The 18,197-nt window shown below is 43.4% G+C and overlaps 1 protein-coding gene across 1 annotated transcript; it reads left to right on the forward strand.

Moving 5' to 3' along the window:
- Positions 1 to 306: 306 nt before the first annotated feature.
- Positions 307 to 3,782, forward strand: LOC143925330 (olfactory receptor 1E5-like). Its single transcript, XM_077449908.1, has 2 exons — positions 307 to 448; positions 2,763 to 3,782. Exon 2 carries the CDS (start codon positions 2,778 to 2,780, stop codon positions 3,729 to 3,731), a length of 954 nt encoding a protein of 317 aa, XP_077306034.1. The 5' UTR covers positions 307 to 448; positions 2,763 to 2,777; the 3' UTR covers positions 3,732 to 3,782.
- Positions 3,783 to 18,197: the final 14,415 nt, after the last annotated feature.

Genomic DNA, 18,197 nt, shown 5'->3' on the forward strand with positions numbered 1-18,197 from the left:
ATAGATAGATAGATAGATAGATAGATAGATAGATAGATAGATAGATAGATAGATAGATAGAAAATTCATTACTATAGGTTTATTATTGATTTATTTATATTTTTTGTAACCTTAGTTCTCTTTATCCAGGGAATCAATGATTTCTCTCTACTAATTTAGATAAACTATTCTGTGTATCTAAGGGATGGCAAGCTGTGAAATACACAGAGGAAATTTATATTTGATGGGACCAATTTACTCCAAATCCCTTACTAACATCATAGAAAATATATTAGCTCTGTGGTTCGAGGACTGGCAGTCTGCTCTATAAAATGGCCATTATCTGCATAACAAAAGAATCTTTTCTGCTCACTGGAGAATTCATCTGTTTTCTTTGATTTAATATTTTAATTTCTTCTCAGTTCAATTTCTTACATTTTTCTACTCTATCGAAAGAAAATCTAATCAGGTACATCAGTACACTATCATTGGCTAGTCTAGAATCAGTTCCTCTGTACAGGGCTGTCCACACTTCTCTATATTGGGTCATATTAAAGGTTTAATTAAGTAGCAAAAAATAAATAGGAACAACAAATAAAAAATATTTTAGAAACCTACTTAAAAGCTTATTTTTTTAAATTTTTTTTTAACATATAAAAAATATATTTTGGCCCAGATTAGCCAAGTTTATTTTGCTATTCTTTATAATTCTATTATTATCAGATGATGGAATAAGTGGGTGATACATAGATATCAAATTAATCTTGACTTTATTTCACATTGTATAAATACTGTATCTGCTGTCTTAATATAATAAAAATGTCATAATAAATGTTTTGCCTTTTTTCATGATAAATATTGCTTCTGAATGATGTACAGTTTATAAAGCTCTGATGTGTATTTCTCCATGCATTCACTAACATTCCAAACACATTTTTGAAGATCTGCCACTTTTTTTTTTTACTGAAATTGTTGCTGAATTATTATATTGTAATCCTAGTTTTATTCATTATTTTCATTGGGTGGATATTGAGGAATCTCTAGAACTCTCCTCATTTGCCATACATTTCAGTTGTCTGCTTGTGACTGTTTCTTCTCATTCCAAATGTTCTAGATTTTGTCACAAATCCTAAACAAGTCATAACCTCCTACCTTTAACCCTTATCTCTTAATGCATTATATCTTATACCTCCTCATTCACAATACTTACCCCGAAAGCAAACTTGAACGCTTAAGCCCCATACACACTATCAGATTGTCTGCTGAGTTTTTCCTTCAGATTTACCAAAACCATATAATATGAAGTCAAACCTTAGGAGTTTCAATTTGTATGCAATCAGGCAGGCCCTTCCACTACATGGTTTTGGTAAATCTGAAGGAAAAATTTAGCAGACAATCTGATAGTGTGTACGGGGCTTTAGTCACTCTATTCTTAAAATATGTTGAAGGCCAAACATTTAAAGCAGATATGAATTGTCCAATGTTCCAATGTTCCCAACATTTTTCCATAATGTCAAAAAGTGTTTACATGTTTTGTTTATATTTGCATTTTTCTTTTAATCATGTTGGTGATTTTATTTTAATTTTTATATTACATTTTATTGTAATCACGTTGGGTGATCTAGAAAGGTGTAACCACAGACAATTTCTTTTCCTAAGGTCACAACACAAACTCAGTTCTAGCATTGCTATTCCTTCTAATACTGTACATATTACTTTGTCGTGTTCCTCCGAGCTAATGCTGTAAAACTATTCCATTCACCCACCACTGCACTATGTACTCTACATCTCCATAAAAGTTCAAACCAAGGGTCTCCTGGATTGCACGACACATCCTGAACCAAATTAAAAATGCTAAGGGGAAACTAGAAATGCAATCCTGGTTTACATCAAATTTATATTTTTTTGAGAGTTTATTTCTGCTTATCACCACCTTGACCACATTCATACACCGGCAACCACCAGCTGGTGATCTCTGCATGTCCATTGGCACCTTCTGGCTGGTGAACTCATTTCATGGTGGGACAATTCCCATATGATGCCTGAACATTGAAGTGGAAGATTTAACTCTTAATTTACCAGAAAGCACTACTAAATCTACTGTAATATAAATAGGTCTCCATTGGAGGTGAACACATGGGCTGGCACATGGTGTCAGAGGTGGCACATAGTTTTGAAAAGCATGGCATATCCAGTTCTGTATGCAGAGTGGCACGTGTGTTGTTAATCATGTTGGATTTATGGGATTGCACATTATCTACCTGTTTTTGTGTATTCAAGTTTTTTGTGCACACAGGCTTTTTATGAAATTCATTTTTTGTAAGATCTTGCAGTACTTAGATCATGGCGCCAAAATTAAATTTGCTATTGTTGAGTTTTAAATGGACAATTTATTCACAACAGATATTTTATTTAATGAATGGCAATGCATTGAATCACTCATTAGCACTCACTTTGATATCGACCTGGACATGCATGACAATCTTTCCAAATGTGAATTATTTGGTTCTTCCCATTGTAACTACCATTAGGATGGTTTTCCACTCTCACTATTATTATTATTATTATTATTATTATTATTTATTTTTGTATTATTAACATTATTATTATTATTTCATTATATTACAATATAGGACCCACCACTGTGCACCGATAACTAAAATACCAAGCAAAAGTTGGATTGGCTTATAGTGAAAAATCAAAAGTGAAATGAAAAATAACCTTTAAATCAAACACACTTTTAAAACTGTAAAATAATTTCCAAATATTTGTTTTGATTCTAGATTTTAAAAGATGAGATGGAATCTGGTTTTCAACAATTTCCAGACACTCAGAACAAGTCTTCTGTCAGTGAAGTTTTCATTGTTGGGTTCAAAATTCAAAATTACAGACTTTTTTTCTTCAACTTGTTCTTAATTATCTACATCCTGACTTTAGCATGCAATCTCCTGATCATCTTGCTGACGCTCTTCTCTGAACTGTCTCGTTCACCCATGTATGTGTTCCTCTCCAATCTGTCACTGTCTGAGGTCTTGTTCACCAGCAGCATTGCTCCCCCCATGCTCCATGTAATACGTAGAGCTGATGCTACATTTCCTCTTGTTGGCTGTTTCATACAGTTTTTCTTATTCGGGTCATTTGCCAGTGCAGAGAGTTTTCTTCTCTCCGTAATGTCCTATGACAGATTGTTGGCCATCTGTAAACCTCTCAATTACAGGTTAATTATGAATCCCAGGTTGTGTCTTTCTCTGATTCTTGTCTGCTGGACTTTGCCGTTTTTGATTATGTCCATCTCTTCAAGTTTCCTACAAACTTTGAACTTTTGTAGCTCAAATATCATTGACCATTTCTTCTGTGACTTTAGTCCTTTAATGAAGCTGTCTTGTTCCGACACTTCCATTGTTGAAATGGTTGTATCTTTGCTTTCAACATTAGCAACCATGTTGCCGTTCCTCACAATCATAACTTCTTATGGGTTTATCATCCAAGCAATCACCAGGATTTCTTCAGCAACGGGGAAAAATAAAGCTTTCTCCACCTGCAGTTCCCACCTTGGAGTGGTCGCCACCTATTATGCCACCATGATTGTGGTCTATGTGGTTCCACCTGGACATTTATTAGTTGCAAACAAAGTCCTATCTTTGCCCTATACAGTCATCGCCCCTCTACTGAATCCCTTCATTTATACCCTGAGGAACCAAGAGATCAAAGCAGCAATAAAGCAAACTCTGAAATCTAGAAGGAGAATATAAATGTTCAAAATGTTTACTTTTTGTTGTGGTCCAAAAAAGGAAAAAGAAACACAGTGCCGAGTAGATGTTCTAAATAATTTAATACTTACTAACAAATATATATTTTTTAAATAATATGTTCAAAATACACAATATAATAATTGATTTTTGGACGTTAATACTTTACTGTGAAAACTCTAAGCCCTTGTACACACGGTCGGAGAATCTGTCGGAATGAGTCTTATCGGATCGTGTCGTCAGATAATCCTACTGTGTGTGGTATGCATCGGACTGATTCCGTCCGAATCTCCGTCCGACCCAATTTTCCAACATGTTGGAAATATTTCCCGACCAACTGGGCCGGACGGACGTAATCCGATCATGTGTAGAGCATTTTCATCGGACCAAGTGCCATGCATGCTCAGATCAAATTCCTACATCAAAGCTATTGGCTACTAGCCTGAACGTAGTCCCATCGTAACGAAATTACGTCATCACGTTCTGAAAGATCGGATTTTTCGCCAACTTGGCCCGACCGTGTGTATGCAACAGTTTCGGACACAATCCGTCGGACTAAATTCGACAGGCAAAATCCGACGGATTTGGTTGGCAAAATCTCCGACCGTGTGTACAGGGGCTTAGCCCTTGTAAACACGATCGGAGATTCCCAACAGAATGTGTCCGATCTGAACCGTTTTGTCGGATATTCCGACTGTGTGTGGTCTACATCGGACTGTTTCCATCAGAGTATCCGACGGACCAAGTTTTCCAACTTGTTGGTAAAATTTTTCCGACAAAATGCTCCGATCGGACATACTCCGATCATGTGTAGAGAATTCCGATCGGACAAAGTGCCACGCATGCTCAGATCAAATTCCTACATCAAAGCTATTGGCTACTAGCCTGAACGTAGTCCCATCGTAATGAAATAACATCATCACGTCGGATTTTCCGACAACTTTGGTTGTCGGAATCTCTGACCGTGTGTACAAGGGCTTATTGTTTCTCTTATGTTTTGCTGACAGTGACATCTTGAATCCAATGTGTTTTTAGAGGGTTCTATTGTATTGGTGCTTTTTGTTTTAATGGTTATTTTCAAATATTGAGTTTAATGGTATACAGTGGTGTGAAAAAGTGTTTGCCCCCTTCCTCATTTCCTGTTCCTTTGCATGTTTGTCACACTTAAGTGTTTCGGAACATCAAACCAATTTAAACAATAGTCAAGGACAACACAAGTAAACACAAAATGCAATTTGTAAATGAAGGTGTTTATTATTAAAGTTGAAAAAAAATCCAAACCATCATGGCCCTGTGTGAAAAAGTGATTGCCCCCCCTTGTTAAAACATACTATAACTGTGGTTGTCCACACCTGAGTTCAATTTCTCTAGCCACACCCAGGCCTGATTATTGCCACACCTGTTCACAATCAAGGCATCACTTAAATAGGAGCTGCTTGACACAGTAAGGTCCACCAGAAGATCCTTAAAAGCTACACATCATGCCGAGACCCAAAGAAATTCAGGAACAATTGAGAAAGAAAGTAATTGAGATCTATCAGTCTGGAAAGGGTTATAAAGCCATTTCCAAAGCTTTGGGAATCCAGCGAACCACAGTGAGAACCATTATCCACAAATGGCGAAGACATGGAACAGTGGTGAACCTTCCCAGGAGTGGCCGGCCGCCCAAAATTACCCCAAGAGCGCAGTGACGACTCATCCAAGAGGTCACAAAAGACCCCACAACAACGTCCAAGGAACTGCAGGCCTCACTTGCCTCAGTTAAGGTCAGCGTTCATGCCTCCACCATCAGGAAAAGACTGGGCAAAAATGGCCTGCATGGCAGAGTTCCAAGGAGAAAACCACTGCTGAGCAAAAAGAACATCAAAGCTCATCTCAATTTCTCCACAACACATCTTGATGATCCCCAAGACTTTTGGGACAATATTCTGTGGACTGATGAGACAAAAGTGGAACTCTTTGGAAGGTGTGTGTCCAAGTATATCTGGCGTAGAAGGAACACTGCATTTCATAAAAAGAACATTATACCAACAGTAAAATATGGTGGTGGTAGTGTGATGGTCTGGGGCTGTTTTGCTGCTTCAGGACCTGGAAGACTTGCCGTGATAAAAGGAACTATGAATTCTGCTGTCTACCAAGAGATCCTGAAGGAGAATGTCCGACCATCTGTTCGTGTACTCAAGCTGAAACGAACTTGGGTTCTGCAGCAGGACAATGATCCTAAACACACCAGCAAGTCCACCACCGAATGGCTGAAGAAAAACAAAATGAAGACTTTGGAGTGGCCTAGCCAAAGTCCTGACCTGAATCCTATTGAGATGTTGTGGTATGACCTTAAAAAGGCCATTCATGCTCGAAAACCCTCTAATGTAACTGAATTAGGACAATTCTGCAAAGATGAGTGGGCCAAAATTCCTCCAGGACGCTGTAAAAGCCTCATTGCACGTTATCGCAAATGCTTGGTTGCAGTTGTTGCTGCTAAGGGTGGCCCAACCAGTTATTAGGTTAAGGGGCAATCACTTTTTCACACAGGGCCATGATGGTTTGGATTTTTTTTCACCTTTAATAATAAACACCTTCATTTACAAATTGCATTTTGTGTTTACTTGTGTTGTCCTTGACTATTGTTTAAATTGGTTTGATGTTCCGAAACACTTAAGTGTGACAAACATGCAAAGGAACAGGAAATGAGGAAGGGGGCAAACACTTTTTCACACCACTGTATTAAACACTGATGTTTGTTTTGCGATTTACCTTGAAAAAGATGGAGTGAACTGAAAAGACACTCATTAACCACTTAACCCCCGGCAGATTTGGCTGCTCAATGACCAGGCCATTTTTTGCGATACGGCACTGCGTCGCTTTAAATGACAATTGTCATGTGAAGTTGCACTCAAGACTGTGTACAGGACGCCAAGGTTGGGTCCTGGACGGGTACTATGTACCGCCTATATTTGGGATGTGGTCCCTTTAAGGGAATAATGGTAGGCTCAGGGGGTCACCCAAAATGGGTGACAGATTCCGGGTGTAGTTTGCAGGAGTGGACTGATTCGCGGTCCTCTCTGTATTTTAAGAGAGGTAGTTGGGTCCCGGAATTTGGGAGGCTCTAAAGTGTCATTTGGGTGAGAAGGAGAAGGAGTTGAACACCTGTCTGAGGAGCTGTCTGGCTGTGCTGTTATATTGGCTGTTTGCTGTTTGCTGTTTTGGAGGCTGCATAAAGGTCTCTACAAGGACTCTTTTTGGTGAAGACCTTTTCTACAGAACTGTAGGTGTTTTTCCTTTTTGTATTATTTTTGTGCTGAAGACAAGCGGACTTTGATTTATAGTTTTACATGCTGAAGAAAAGCTTTATTTTTGATTTATTGATAAATAAATATATTTTGGTTTCACCTGACAATGGTTTAAGCACTTAATCCCGTGGAGCTAGTATCCCCAAACTTCACAACTGGTGTTTTGGATGCTGGCAAAAGTGCATTTGCAGCCGCAAAAAACATTTAAAAACTGACATTTAAAAGAGACTGTGTACAAATTGCATGTCTTGGGTGAAGCCTGCCCAGATGCTGCAAGCGGCAGGCAAAGACATGGAGGAGGTCATCAGGGCTTTGGCACAAGCCACCATGACTCAGCAGCAAGCCTCAGCAGACGCAAACCGTCGCCATGAGGAAGCGATGGCTCAGCAGCAGCAGGCCCTGGCACAGGCCATAGCTGCACAACAGGAAAGCACACGGCTGCTAGCCGCCCAGTTTACTTCTCAGCAAGAGTCCACTCAAGCACAGGTGGCTGCCTTGCAGGAGACAGTACAGCGGCTGGCTCAGGGACGTGAACAAGTGGCTGTTGCCACTGGCAACCAGGTGTCTGTGAGGGCCAGCCATTTTTTACAAAAATTAACGCCCAGCGATGATGTAGAGGCCTTTCTCACCACCTTCGAGAGGATAGCGGAGAGAGAGGGGTGGCCCCGTGACCAATGGGCCGGCATTATCTCCCCTTTCCTCACCGGTGACCCGCAAAAGGCCTATTTTGACCTCCCAGCAGAACATATCAGCGACTATGAGCGTCTGAAGGCAGAGATCCTGGCCCGCCTAGGAGTGACCACAGCTGTCCGTGCTCAGAGGGTGCATCGCTGGCGGTACAAGCCTGACCGACCACCCAGGTCACAAATGCATAAACTGGTTCAGCTAGTTAAAAAATGGCTGCAGCCAGAAAAACTGTCAGGCCCACAGATGGTGGAACAAATAGTAATGGACTGGTACCTGCGGTCCCTGCCAGATGACCTACAGCGCTGGGTAAGCCATGGAGACCCCGCAACCGCTGACCAGCTGGTGGAGTTGGTGGAAAGGTACACCGTGGTGGAGGACCTACTTGGGCCTGCCAGGCGCAGGGAACCCACACCAAGGGCAACCAGACCAGCCATAGCGCCTAGGAGAGAAGCCCTGCCAGATGCCGGGATCCGCAGAACCGCATCATCTGCTACAGAACCTCGAAGGGTGGTTCCTGTCCCAAGAACAGGAGACCTACAGTGTTGGCGATGTCGGTCCTGGGGACATACCCGGGCGCAATGCCCACTTCAGGAGGGGCTTATGGACTGCGGAATTGGTCGGAGAAGCTCCTTCTACGTGCAAAGAGTCTGCACCACTCACCTGGATCCAATCTCAGGACAATTCGAGTGTGAAGTGCGGGTGAATCACCTTCCTGCCAGGGCGCTACTGGACTCTGGTAGCATGGTAACATTGGTACATGCCAGGGTGATTGGGAGACTTGGCCCTGTAAGGAAAACCCTACGGGTAGTGTGCATCCATGGGGACACCAAGGAATACCCCATGGTTTCAGTGACTGTGTCATATGGCCATATCTCAGTTACCCAAGAGGTCGGGGTAGTGAGAAGTCTAATACATGACATTATAGTGGGGCGGGACTGTCCACTGTTTTTCGAACTGTGGAGCCAGGTACAGATGGGGCTGCCAGGACAGCCAGGAGAGTCTGAGGAACATGGGCCTGAAACCCCCACAACCCACCCCACTGATACAGATATACCCATTGGTGATAAAGATACTGTAGAGAATATTAAGTTAAAGGATGTGTCTGTTTCAGGTTGCAAAACCGAGTTAAACTCTGAGGGGGGGGAAGTCTTCCCGTTACAGGTTATGCTGGGGGAGGACGACGAGGACCTCTCCCCATTGCAGTCCCCGGTTGAGGAAAGTGAAGGGGAAACGTCCTCAAGGCCAGTACACCCAGATCTAGATGTACCCAGGGGTGCGTTTGGCACCGCCCAGCTGCGGGATCCTACCTTGGTCAATGCCAGAGAGCAGGTTTCTGTTGTGGATGGGGTCTCACAAATGCCAGGAGCAGACCAGAGGTTTCCTCATTTTGCCTTAAAGGGGGACTTGCTTTATAGAGTGGCTGAAAGCCGTGGGGAAATTATAGAGCAGTTGCTGGTTCCCCAACCGTATAGGCGGATGCTACTCGATCTAGCCCACAACGACGCACTGGGAGGACACTTGGGGGCAGAGAAAACAGAGGCCAGGATAACTGACCGGTTTTACTGGCCAGGGGTGAAAGTTGAGGTTAAAAGATATTGTGCATCTTGTCCCGTTTGCCAGTTAACTGCCCCAGTGCCCCACTATAGAAGCCCTCTGGTACCCTTGCCAATTATTGAGGTTCCATTCGAGCGGATCGCTATGGATCTCGTGGGACCCCTGGTAAAATCGGCAAGAGGGCACCAGTATATATTAGTCATCCTAGACTATGCAACCAGGTACCCAGAAGCAGTTCCTTTGAGGAAAACTTCCTCTAAAGCCATTTCCCGAGAACTATTTCAGATGTTTTCGCGAACCGGTTTTCCTAAAGAGATATTAACGGACCAGGGGACCCCTTTTATGTCAAAGGTGATGGCGGACCTGTGCAAACTGTTCCAAATTAAGCAGTTGCGGACGTCCGTCTATCACCCGCAGACTGATGGCCTAGTGGAGAGGTTCAATAAAACTTTGAAAACCATGCTCAAAAGAGTCGTCCAGAAGGACGGGAAGGATTGGGATATGTTACTCCCTGCCCTTTTGTTTGCCATCCGGGAGGTTCCACAAGCATCCACAGGCTTCTCCCCGTTTGAGCTAGTGTATGGGCGATGGCCTCAGGGGTTGCTGGATCTGGTAAAGGAAACGTGGGAAAGTGAGTCCTCGCCACACAAAACCATTGTGGAACATATATCTCAAATGCGAGAGAGGGTGGCTAAGGTGATGCCGCTGGTAAGGGAGCACATGCAGAGGGCCCAGGAAGCCCAAAGAAGGGTGTACAACCGGTCTGCGAAAGTCAGACAGTTCCAAGTAGGAGACCAGGTGGCTATCCTAATACCCACGGTGGAGAGCAAGTTCTTGGCCAAGTGGCAAGGTCCATTTGAGATAGTGGAAAAAGTGGGGGAGGTTAACTACAAGGTACACCAGCCAGGGAAAAGGAAACCATATCAGATCTACCACGTGAATTTGTTGAAACCCTGGAGAGACAGAGACCAGGTATCCGCGGTGGTAGCGGTACAGTCAGGAGACCAGGCAGGGATCGACCTGGTGCAGGTGGCTGCTACCTTAACTAGACCCCAAACCCAGCAAGCAAAGGAATTTCTTCAAAGAAATAGGGACATGTTTTCAGGGTTGCCAGGACTCACCAACGTCATTGAGCACGACATTGTAACCGACCCCAAGGTAAAAGTGCGGTTAAAGCCTTACCGTATCCCAGAAGCTCATAGAGTGGCAGTATCTGAAGAGGTGAAAAGAATGCTCGAGCTTAATGTCATTGAGGAATCACAGAGCGAGTGGTCGAGTCCAATCGTGTTGGTACCCAAACCCAACGGCACTCTTCGCTTCTGTAATGATTTTAGAAAACTAAATGAAATCTCCAAGTTTGATGCCTATCCCATGCCACGGGTAGATGAGCTCATTGAGAGGTTGGGGCCTGCCAGGTATATTACCACACTGGACCTCACGAAAGGGTACTGGCAGATTCCCCTGACCAAGGAAGCTAGGGAGAAAACGGCCTTCTCTACCCCGGAAGGCCACTTCCAGTACAAACGAATGCCGTTTGGTTTACACTCTGCCCCCGCTACGTTCCAAAGGGCCATGGACAAAACTCTGCGTCCACATCACCGGTACGCTTCGGTGTATTTGGATGACATTGTCATCTTCAGCCCTGATTGGGAGTCACATCTTCCCCGAGTACAGGCAGTCGTAGACTCCCTGAGAAGAGCAGGATTCACCATAAACCCAGAAAAATGTGCAGTTGGGGTGGAGGAAGCCAAGTACCTTGGGTACATTGTGGGTAGAGGGTTGGTAAAGCCCCAAATGAGCAAGGTGAAAGCCATACAAGACTGGCCCCGTCCCCTAACCAAGAAGCAGGTCAGAGCGTTTTTAGGCATAGTTGGCTACTACCGGAGGTTTATACCCAACTTTGCCACCATTGCTGCTCCCTTGACTGACCTGACCAAAGGCGGAAAGTCAGTGATGATAAAATGGAATAACGATGCTGAAAAAGCTTTTCAGAAGCTTAAGACGGCATTGTGCCAGGATCCGGTGCTTGTTGCGCCCGACTTCAATAAGGATTTTGTAGTACAGACAGACGCTTCAAATGAGGGGTTAGGAGCAGTCCTGTCGCAGGTAATCAACGGGGAAGAGCACCCCGTCGTTTTCCTGAGTAGAAAGCTGACGGCAGCGGAGAAAAATTACGCGGTGGTAGAGCGGGAGTGTCTTGCCATTAAGTGGGCCTTGGACTTCTTGCGGTATTTCCTCCTGGGCAGAAGGTTTCGCCTGGTATCCGACCACGCTCCGCTGACCTGGATGAGGCAAAATAAACACACGAATGCTAGAGTAACGAGGTGGTTCTTGTCTCTCCAGGAGTTCAATTTTGTGGTAGAGCACAGACCTGGGAGACTACACCAGAATGCTGATGCCCTCTCCCGGGTCCACTGCATGGTGTCAAATGGTGCCTCCAACACCTCCGCGTTGAGGCAGAGGGGGGGGATATGTACAGGACGCCAAGGTTGGGTCCTGGACGGGTACTATGTACCGCCTATATTTGGGATGTGGTCCCTTTAAGGGAATAATGGTAGGCTCAGGGGGTCACCCAAAATGGGTGACAGATTCCGGGTGTAGTTTGCAGGAGTGGACTGATTCGCGGTCCTCTCTGTATTTTAAGAGAGGTAGTTGGGTCCCGGAATTTGGGAGGCTCTAAAGTGTCATTTGGGTGAGAAGGAGAAGGAGTTGAACACCTGTCTGAGGAGCTGTCTGGCTGTGCTGTTATATTGGCTGTTTGCTGTTTGCTGTTTTGGAGGCTGCATAAAGGTCTCTACAAGGACTCTTTTTGGTGAAGACCTTTTCTACAGAACTGTAGGTGTTTTTCCTTTTTGTATTATTTTTGTGCTGAAGACAAGCGGACTTTGATTTATAGTTTTACATGCTGAGGAAAAGCTTTATTTTTGATTTATTGATAAATAAATATATTTTGGTTTCACCTGACAATGGTTTAAGCACTTAATCCCGTGGAGCTAGTATCCCCAAACTTCACAACTGATACGTATTCTTCTACATTTCAAAGGGATTTGTGACCTGTCCCAACCATAATTGTACATTGGCGAGCCTCCATCCCTAGGTTTGGGTAAAAAGGTTTGCATTTAAATGGAACTTTAAATGAGGCTGGTCAATGATTGATAAGCTGTTTGTAATACCTAGGTATTAGGGTCATAGTGAACCATCTTCCAAAGAAACATAACCATATCAATAAATTCATGTTACATATAATAATACCGTAATCACATGATTTACATAGTAATATTTGTATAAATTAATTTAATATAATTAGTTATTGGACATAATGATACAATCGATAAAAATAATAAGTCATACAAAAGGCATAGAGTGTAATTAATACAGCCATATCCACATAAAAATAATAATAAAGAGGACATTGAATTTGACAATTTTCTAAAAAAGTAAATGCATCCATTAGATGTTAACTCTACGCGTTTCATGGTTTTATACCAATCGTCAGGAATCAGATGCCTGTCAATATGAATAAACAACTAAAAATAATCAAGGCTCCTAAGGTAAAATTACGTGGTGTTCTGGAATCCATTTAATCTCAACCGGGGTTGAGGCAGAGAACATCCCTATTCTTCTACATATTTTTCGTAAAAAAAATTGCAATAAGCGTATATTGATTGGTTTGCTCAAAATTTATAGCGTCTACAAAATAGGGGATAGACTAATGGCATTTTTATAATTATTATTTTTTTTTTTTACTAGTAATGACTGGGACATTATGGCGGACACATCGGACACTTTGGCACATTTTTGGGACAATTGACAATTATATAGTGAACTGTGCTATAAAAATGCACTGATTACTGTTAAAATGTCACTGGCAGGGAAGGGGTTAACACTAGGGGCGATCGAGGGGTTAACTGTATTCCCTCACTGTGTTCTAACTGAAGGGGAATGGGACTTACTAGGGGAGATGACAGATCACTGTTCATACTTTGATCAGTCTCTTCTCCCCTCAAATAACGGAGCGATCACATGTAAACAAACCGGCGTGATTTCCAGTTCCTCCCTCCCCTCTTAGTCCAGTGTGAGCGGAGAGGGGAGGGATCGTGGCAGCAGCGCTGTGGGCTGCATGTGTGGTGCCCACAGCGCTGCTCAGTGACAGATCCATCGATCCATCCATCCATGCTCACCCATCCATACTCTGCATACCCATCCATACTCTGCATACCCAGCCATACTCTGCATACCCAGCCATACTCTGCATGCTCTCCATACCCAGCCATACTCTGCATACCCATCCATACTCTGCATATTCATCCATACTCTGCATACTCTGCATACCCATCCATACATACTCTGCATACCCATCCATATGCAGCATACTCATCCATGCATCCATGCTCACCCATCCATACTCAGCATACTCATCCATCCATCCTCATCCATACTCAGCATACTCATCCATCCATCCATCCTCAGCAAAACTAATCCATTCATCCATCCATGCTCAGCCATCCCATCCACCCCATCCATAATTAGCTGTACCCAGCCATACTCAGCCGTACCCAGCCGTACCCAGCCATACGCAGCCATACCCAGCCATACCCAGCTGGACCCAGCCATACCCAGCCATACTCAGCCATACCCAGCCATACTCAATCGTACTCGGTCATACCCAGCCGTACTCAGCCATACTCAATCGTACTCAGCCATACCCAGCCATCCTCATTTGTACTCAGTCATACCCAGCCGTACTCAGCCATACTCAATCGTATTCAGCCATACCCAGTCATACTCAATCGTATTCAGTCATACCCAGCCATACTCAGCCATACCCATCCATAATCAGCCATACCCAGCCGCCCACAGCTGTACCCAGCCATACCCAGCCATACTCAGCCTTCCTCAGCCATACCCAGCCATACTCAATCATGCTCAGTCATACCCAGCCATACTCAGCCATACCCGGCCATCCCATCTATACTCAGCCATACTCAGCTGTACCCAGCCATACTCATTCATGCTCAGCCACGGCTTGTCCATTCCCATTCATGTTCATCCATGCCACTACAGTGCCTCACAAAAGTGTAATAGGTAGTCAAATTAGATTTAAAACGTATGTCCCTAGAACACCTTTTGGTGCTCCCTGCATGTTGGTCCTCTGTATGTAGCCACGCTGTGGAAAAGTCTCACACATGTGGTATCGCCATACTCAGGAGGAGTAGGAGAATCTATTTTGGGATGTAATATTTAGTATGTACATGCTATGTGTTAGAACTATTGTGTAAATGGACAATGTTGTGTAAAAAAAATTAGTTTTCATTTTCTTTACACATTTTTCAAAAACTTGTAGAAAAAAATTACATGTTCAAAAGACTCAATGTGCCTTAATAGATTATACATTGGGTTGATTTCTTTCCAAAATTGGGTCATTTTTGGGGCGTTTACATTGTCCTGGTTCTCCAGGGCCTTCAAAAATGTAAGAGGTAGTCAAGAAATGATAGGTGTAATTTATGCTCCAAGAATGCCTGATGGCTCTCCCTGCATGTTGGGCCTCTGTATGTGGCCACGCTATGTAAAATTCTCACACATGTGGTATCACCATACTCAGGAGCACTAGTAGAATGTGTTTTGGGGTGTAATTTGTGGTATGCATATGCTGTGCATGAGAAATAACTTGCTAATATAACAATTTTGAGGAAAAAAAAGAAAAGAAAATCTTGAATGAATGAATGAATGAAATACTTGTATAGCGCACAATGCAAACTGAATCGCCTCTAGGCGCTGTGGCGAGCTTTGATCATCTGCTAAAAGAGGAAGGTCTTGAGTTTTTTCCTAAAAGCCTGGTGATTTTCTTCCAGGCGGATGTTGATTGGTAGAGCATTCCATAGCCGGGGACCTTGGACAATGAATCTCCAATCCCCCTTAGATTTGTACCGGGCTTTGGGCACGAGGAGGAGGTTGTTGTTGGCTGATTTTGATTTTGAAAAGAATTGTGGGAAAAATGACAACTTCAAAAATCTCACCATGCCTCTTACTAAATACCTTGGAATGTCTCTTTTCCAAAAAGGGGTCATTTGGGGGGTATTTGTACTTTCCTGGCTTCTTAGGGTCTCAAGAAATGAGATAGGCCATCAGTACTTCAGGTATGATACATTTTCTGAGATTGGCACCATAGCTTGTGGACTCTATAACTTTCACAAAAACCAAATTATATACACCGATTTGGGTTATTTTTTACCAAAGATATGTAGTGGTATAAATTTTGGCCAAAATATATGAAGAAAAATTACTAATTTGCAAAATTTTATAACAGAAACGAAGAAAAATTCATTTTTTTACAGAATTTTTCGGTCTTTTTTCTTTTATAGCACAAAAAGTAAAAAACCCAGCGGTGATTTAATACCACTAAAAGAAAGCTCTATTTGTGTGAAAAAAAGGACAAAAATTTCAAATAGGTACAGTGTTGTATGACTGAGTAATTGTCATTCAAAATGTGAGGGCACCAAAAGCTGAAAATTGGTCTGGTTATTAAGGGGGTTTAAGTGCCCAGTGGTCAAGTGGTTAAAGAGGAACTACAGTCCCCTGTGTATTGGTCCCTCCCCTCTGCGGTACCATTATGCGAGATTTGCCAAAGGGCTCTGCCCAGCACATCATGTAAAGCCCTTCAGCACATCTACACATATTATTTGTAAAAAGAACTCAAACACAGGGAACAGCACTGTAATAGCAAAAGAACTATGATAATAAACAGGTCTGAAACATATCAAGTGAACAAGTGCTCATTTCAGTCCAATATATGAAAAGTTTAAATAGAATAAAAGTGCTCTGTGCCACGCCAGAACACAATAAACCTGTGGGGTGAGCCAGGAGAAGGAGCTCTGGCAGTTGATGAGAGCTGGTATTGCACTGATCTTTTTGGGCCATATCAATCTTATCTTGGGAGCCATTATTCATGGAACTATCTAAGCCCTTGTACACACGGTCGGAGAATCCATCGGAATGCGTCTTATCGGACCGTGTCGTCAGATAATCCGACTGTGTGTGGTATGCATTGGACTGATTCCGTCCGAATCTCCGTCGGACCCAATTTTCCAACATGTTGGAAATATTTCCCGACCAACTGGTTCGATCGGACATACTCCGATCATGTGTAGAGAATTTTGATCGGACCAAGTGCCACGCATGCTCAGATCAAATTCCTACATCAAAGCTATTGGCTGCTAGCCTGAACGTAGTCCCATCGTAACGAAATTACGTCATCATGTTCTGAAAGATCGGATTTTTCGACAACTTAGTCCGACCTTGTGTATGCAACAGTTTCGGACACAATCCGTCGGACTAAATCCGACGGACAAAATCCAACGGATTTGGTTGGCAGAATCTCCGACCGTGTGTACAGGGGCTTAAGGTATGCTGCCAATCCAGAAAAGAGGGTGAGTCCGGAAAATATTGCACCAACAATATCATCTCTGTCATGTCAGGAATTAATTAAATTAACTGATGGAATTAGAATTTTTTTCGGTAGATATAATAAAATATTTTTTTATTATATCTACCGGAAAACAATTCTAATTCCATCAGTTAATTTAATATAAATTCTCTTTATCAGAGTCGGTTTAACCAATCCCCCATGTCCGCCGTAGGGGTCCTTCTGTCTGCAATCCATTTTTCAAGTTCAGGGTGAGTTGATGTCCTTTTTCCAACTGCATAATGAATTTGTTTATGTATAAATGGCTATTTTTTATGATATGTAGCTCTTGTTGATATATTATCTATTTAAACGCTATCTACTATGTCTTGTATAGATATCCTCCTGAGGAAGCGGTTTTCCCCGCGAAACTAGTAGAGGAAATCCTCTGCACCACTAAGTTTGAACTCTTCCTGTGGAGAAACCGTCAGGAGCCCTTTAACTGCGGTGTACACAATATTGCATTTTAATGAGTGATGTTTTGTTATTTCTCTGTGTCTTTATTAAACAATATGAAATTGTAATAGGTTCTTGCTTTATTTATTATCAAGTACCGGTATAGTCCAATTTAAGATATTGTGGTCTGGAACTGCTTAAGGCTGGGTTCACACTGCTGCGGGGGGAGATCCGGATGTGATTCGCACCGCAAATCACATCCGATCTCCGTAGCGATGCGAGTACAGCCATACAGATAGTATGGCTGAATTCGCATCGCTCCCGCAGCAAACTCGCACGGGACCCTTTTTTTGGTCCGCAACAGAATCGGATCGCATGGGGGTTCACACCATGCGATCCGATTCCTGTGCGAGTCGGCAGATCGCACTGCGATATGCGGACGGATCTGGGGGTGTCATTAACATATCATTGACACTCCCAGCCGTCCGCATAGGGCAGTGTGAACTGCCGGCGGGAGGTGTGCGATGCGGGAAAACGCCGCGGATTCGCGGCGTTCCCGCATCGCAGCGGTGTGAACCCGGCCTAAAGGTCAACGTGAGTGGCTACCCAGCATTTCCATACCAATCATTCCTTTAGGCTGGGTTCACACCGCTGCGATGCGGGAACGCCGCAAATCCGCGGCGTTTTCCCGCATCCCACACCTCCCACCGGCAGTTCACACTGCCCTATGCGGAGGGCTGGGAGTGTCAATGATATGTTAATGACACCCCCAGATCCGTCCGCATATCGCAGTGCGATCGGCCGACTCGCACAGGAATCGGATCACATGGTGTGAACCCCCATGCGATCCGATTCTGTTGCGGACCAAAAAAAGGGTCCCGTGCGAGTTTGCTGCGGGAGCGATGCGAATTCAGCCATACTATCTGTATGGCTGTACTCGCATCGCTACGGAGATCGGATGTGATTTGCGGTGCGAATCACATCCGGATCTCCCCCCGCAGCAGTGTGAACCCAGCCTTAATACTATGAATTTTTGGATGATGGTACTTATATGTTATGTGATCTATGTGAATCAGAGGC

The sequence above is a fragment of the Lithobates pipiens genome, unplaced genomic scaffold (genome assembly GCF_037356315.1).
Source record: "Lithobates pipiens isolate NorthernLeopardFrog02 unplaced genomic scaffold, aLitPip1_a1.2 Scaffold_22, whole genome shotgun sequence".
Taxonomy (NCBI): Eukaryota; Metazoa; Chordata; class Amphibia; order Anura; family Ranidae; genus Lithobates; species Lithobates pipiens.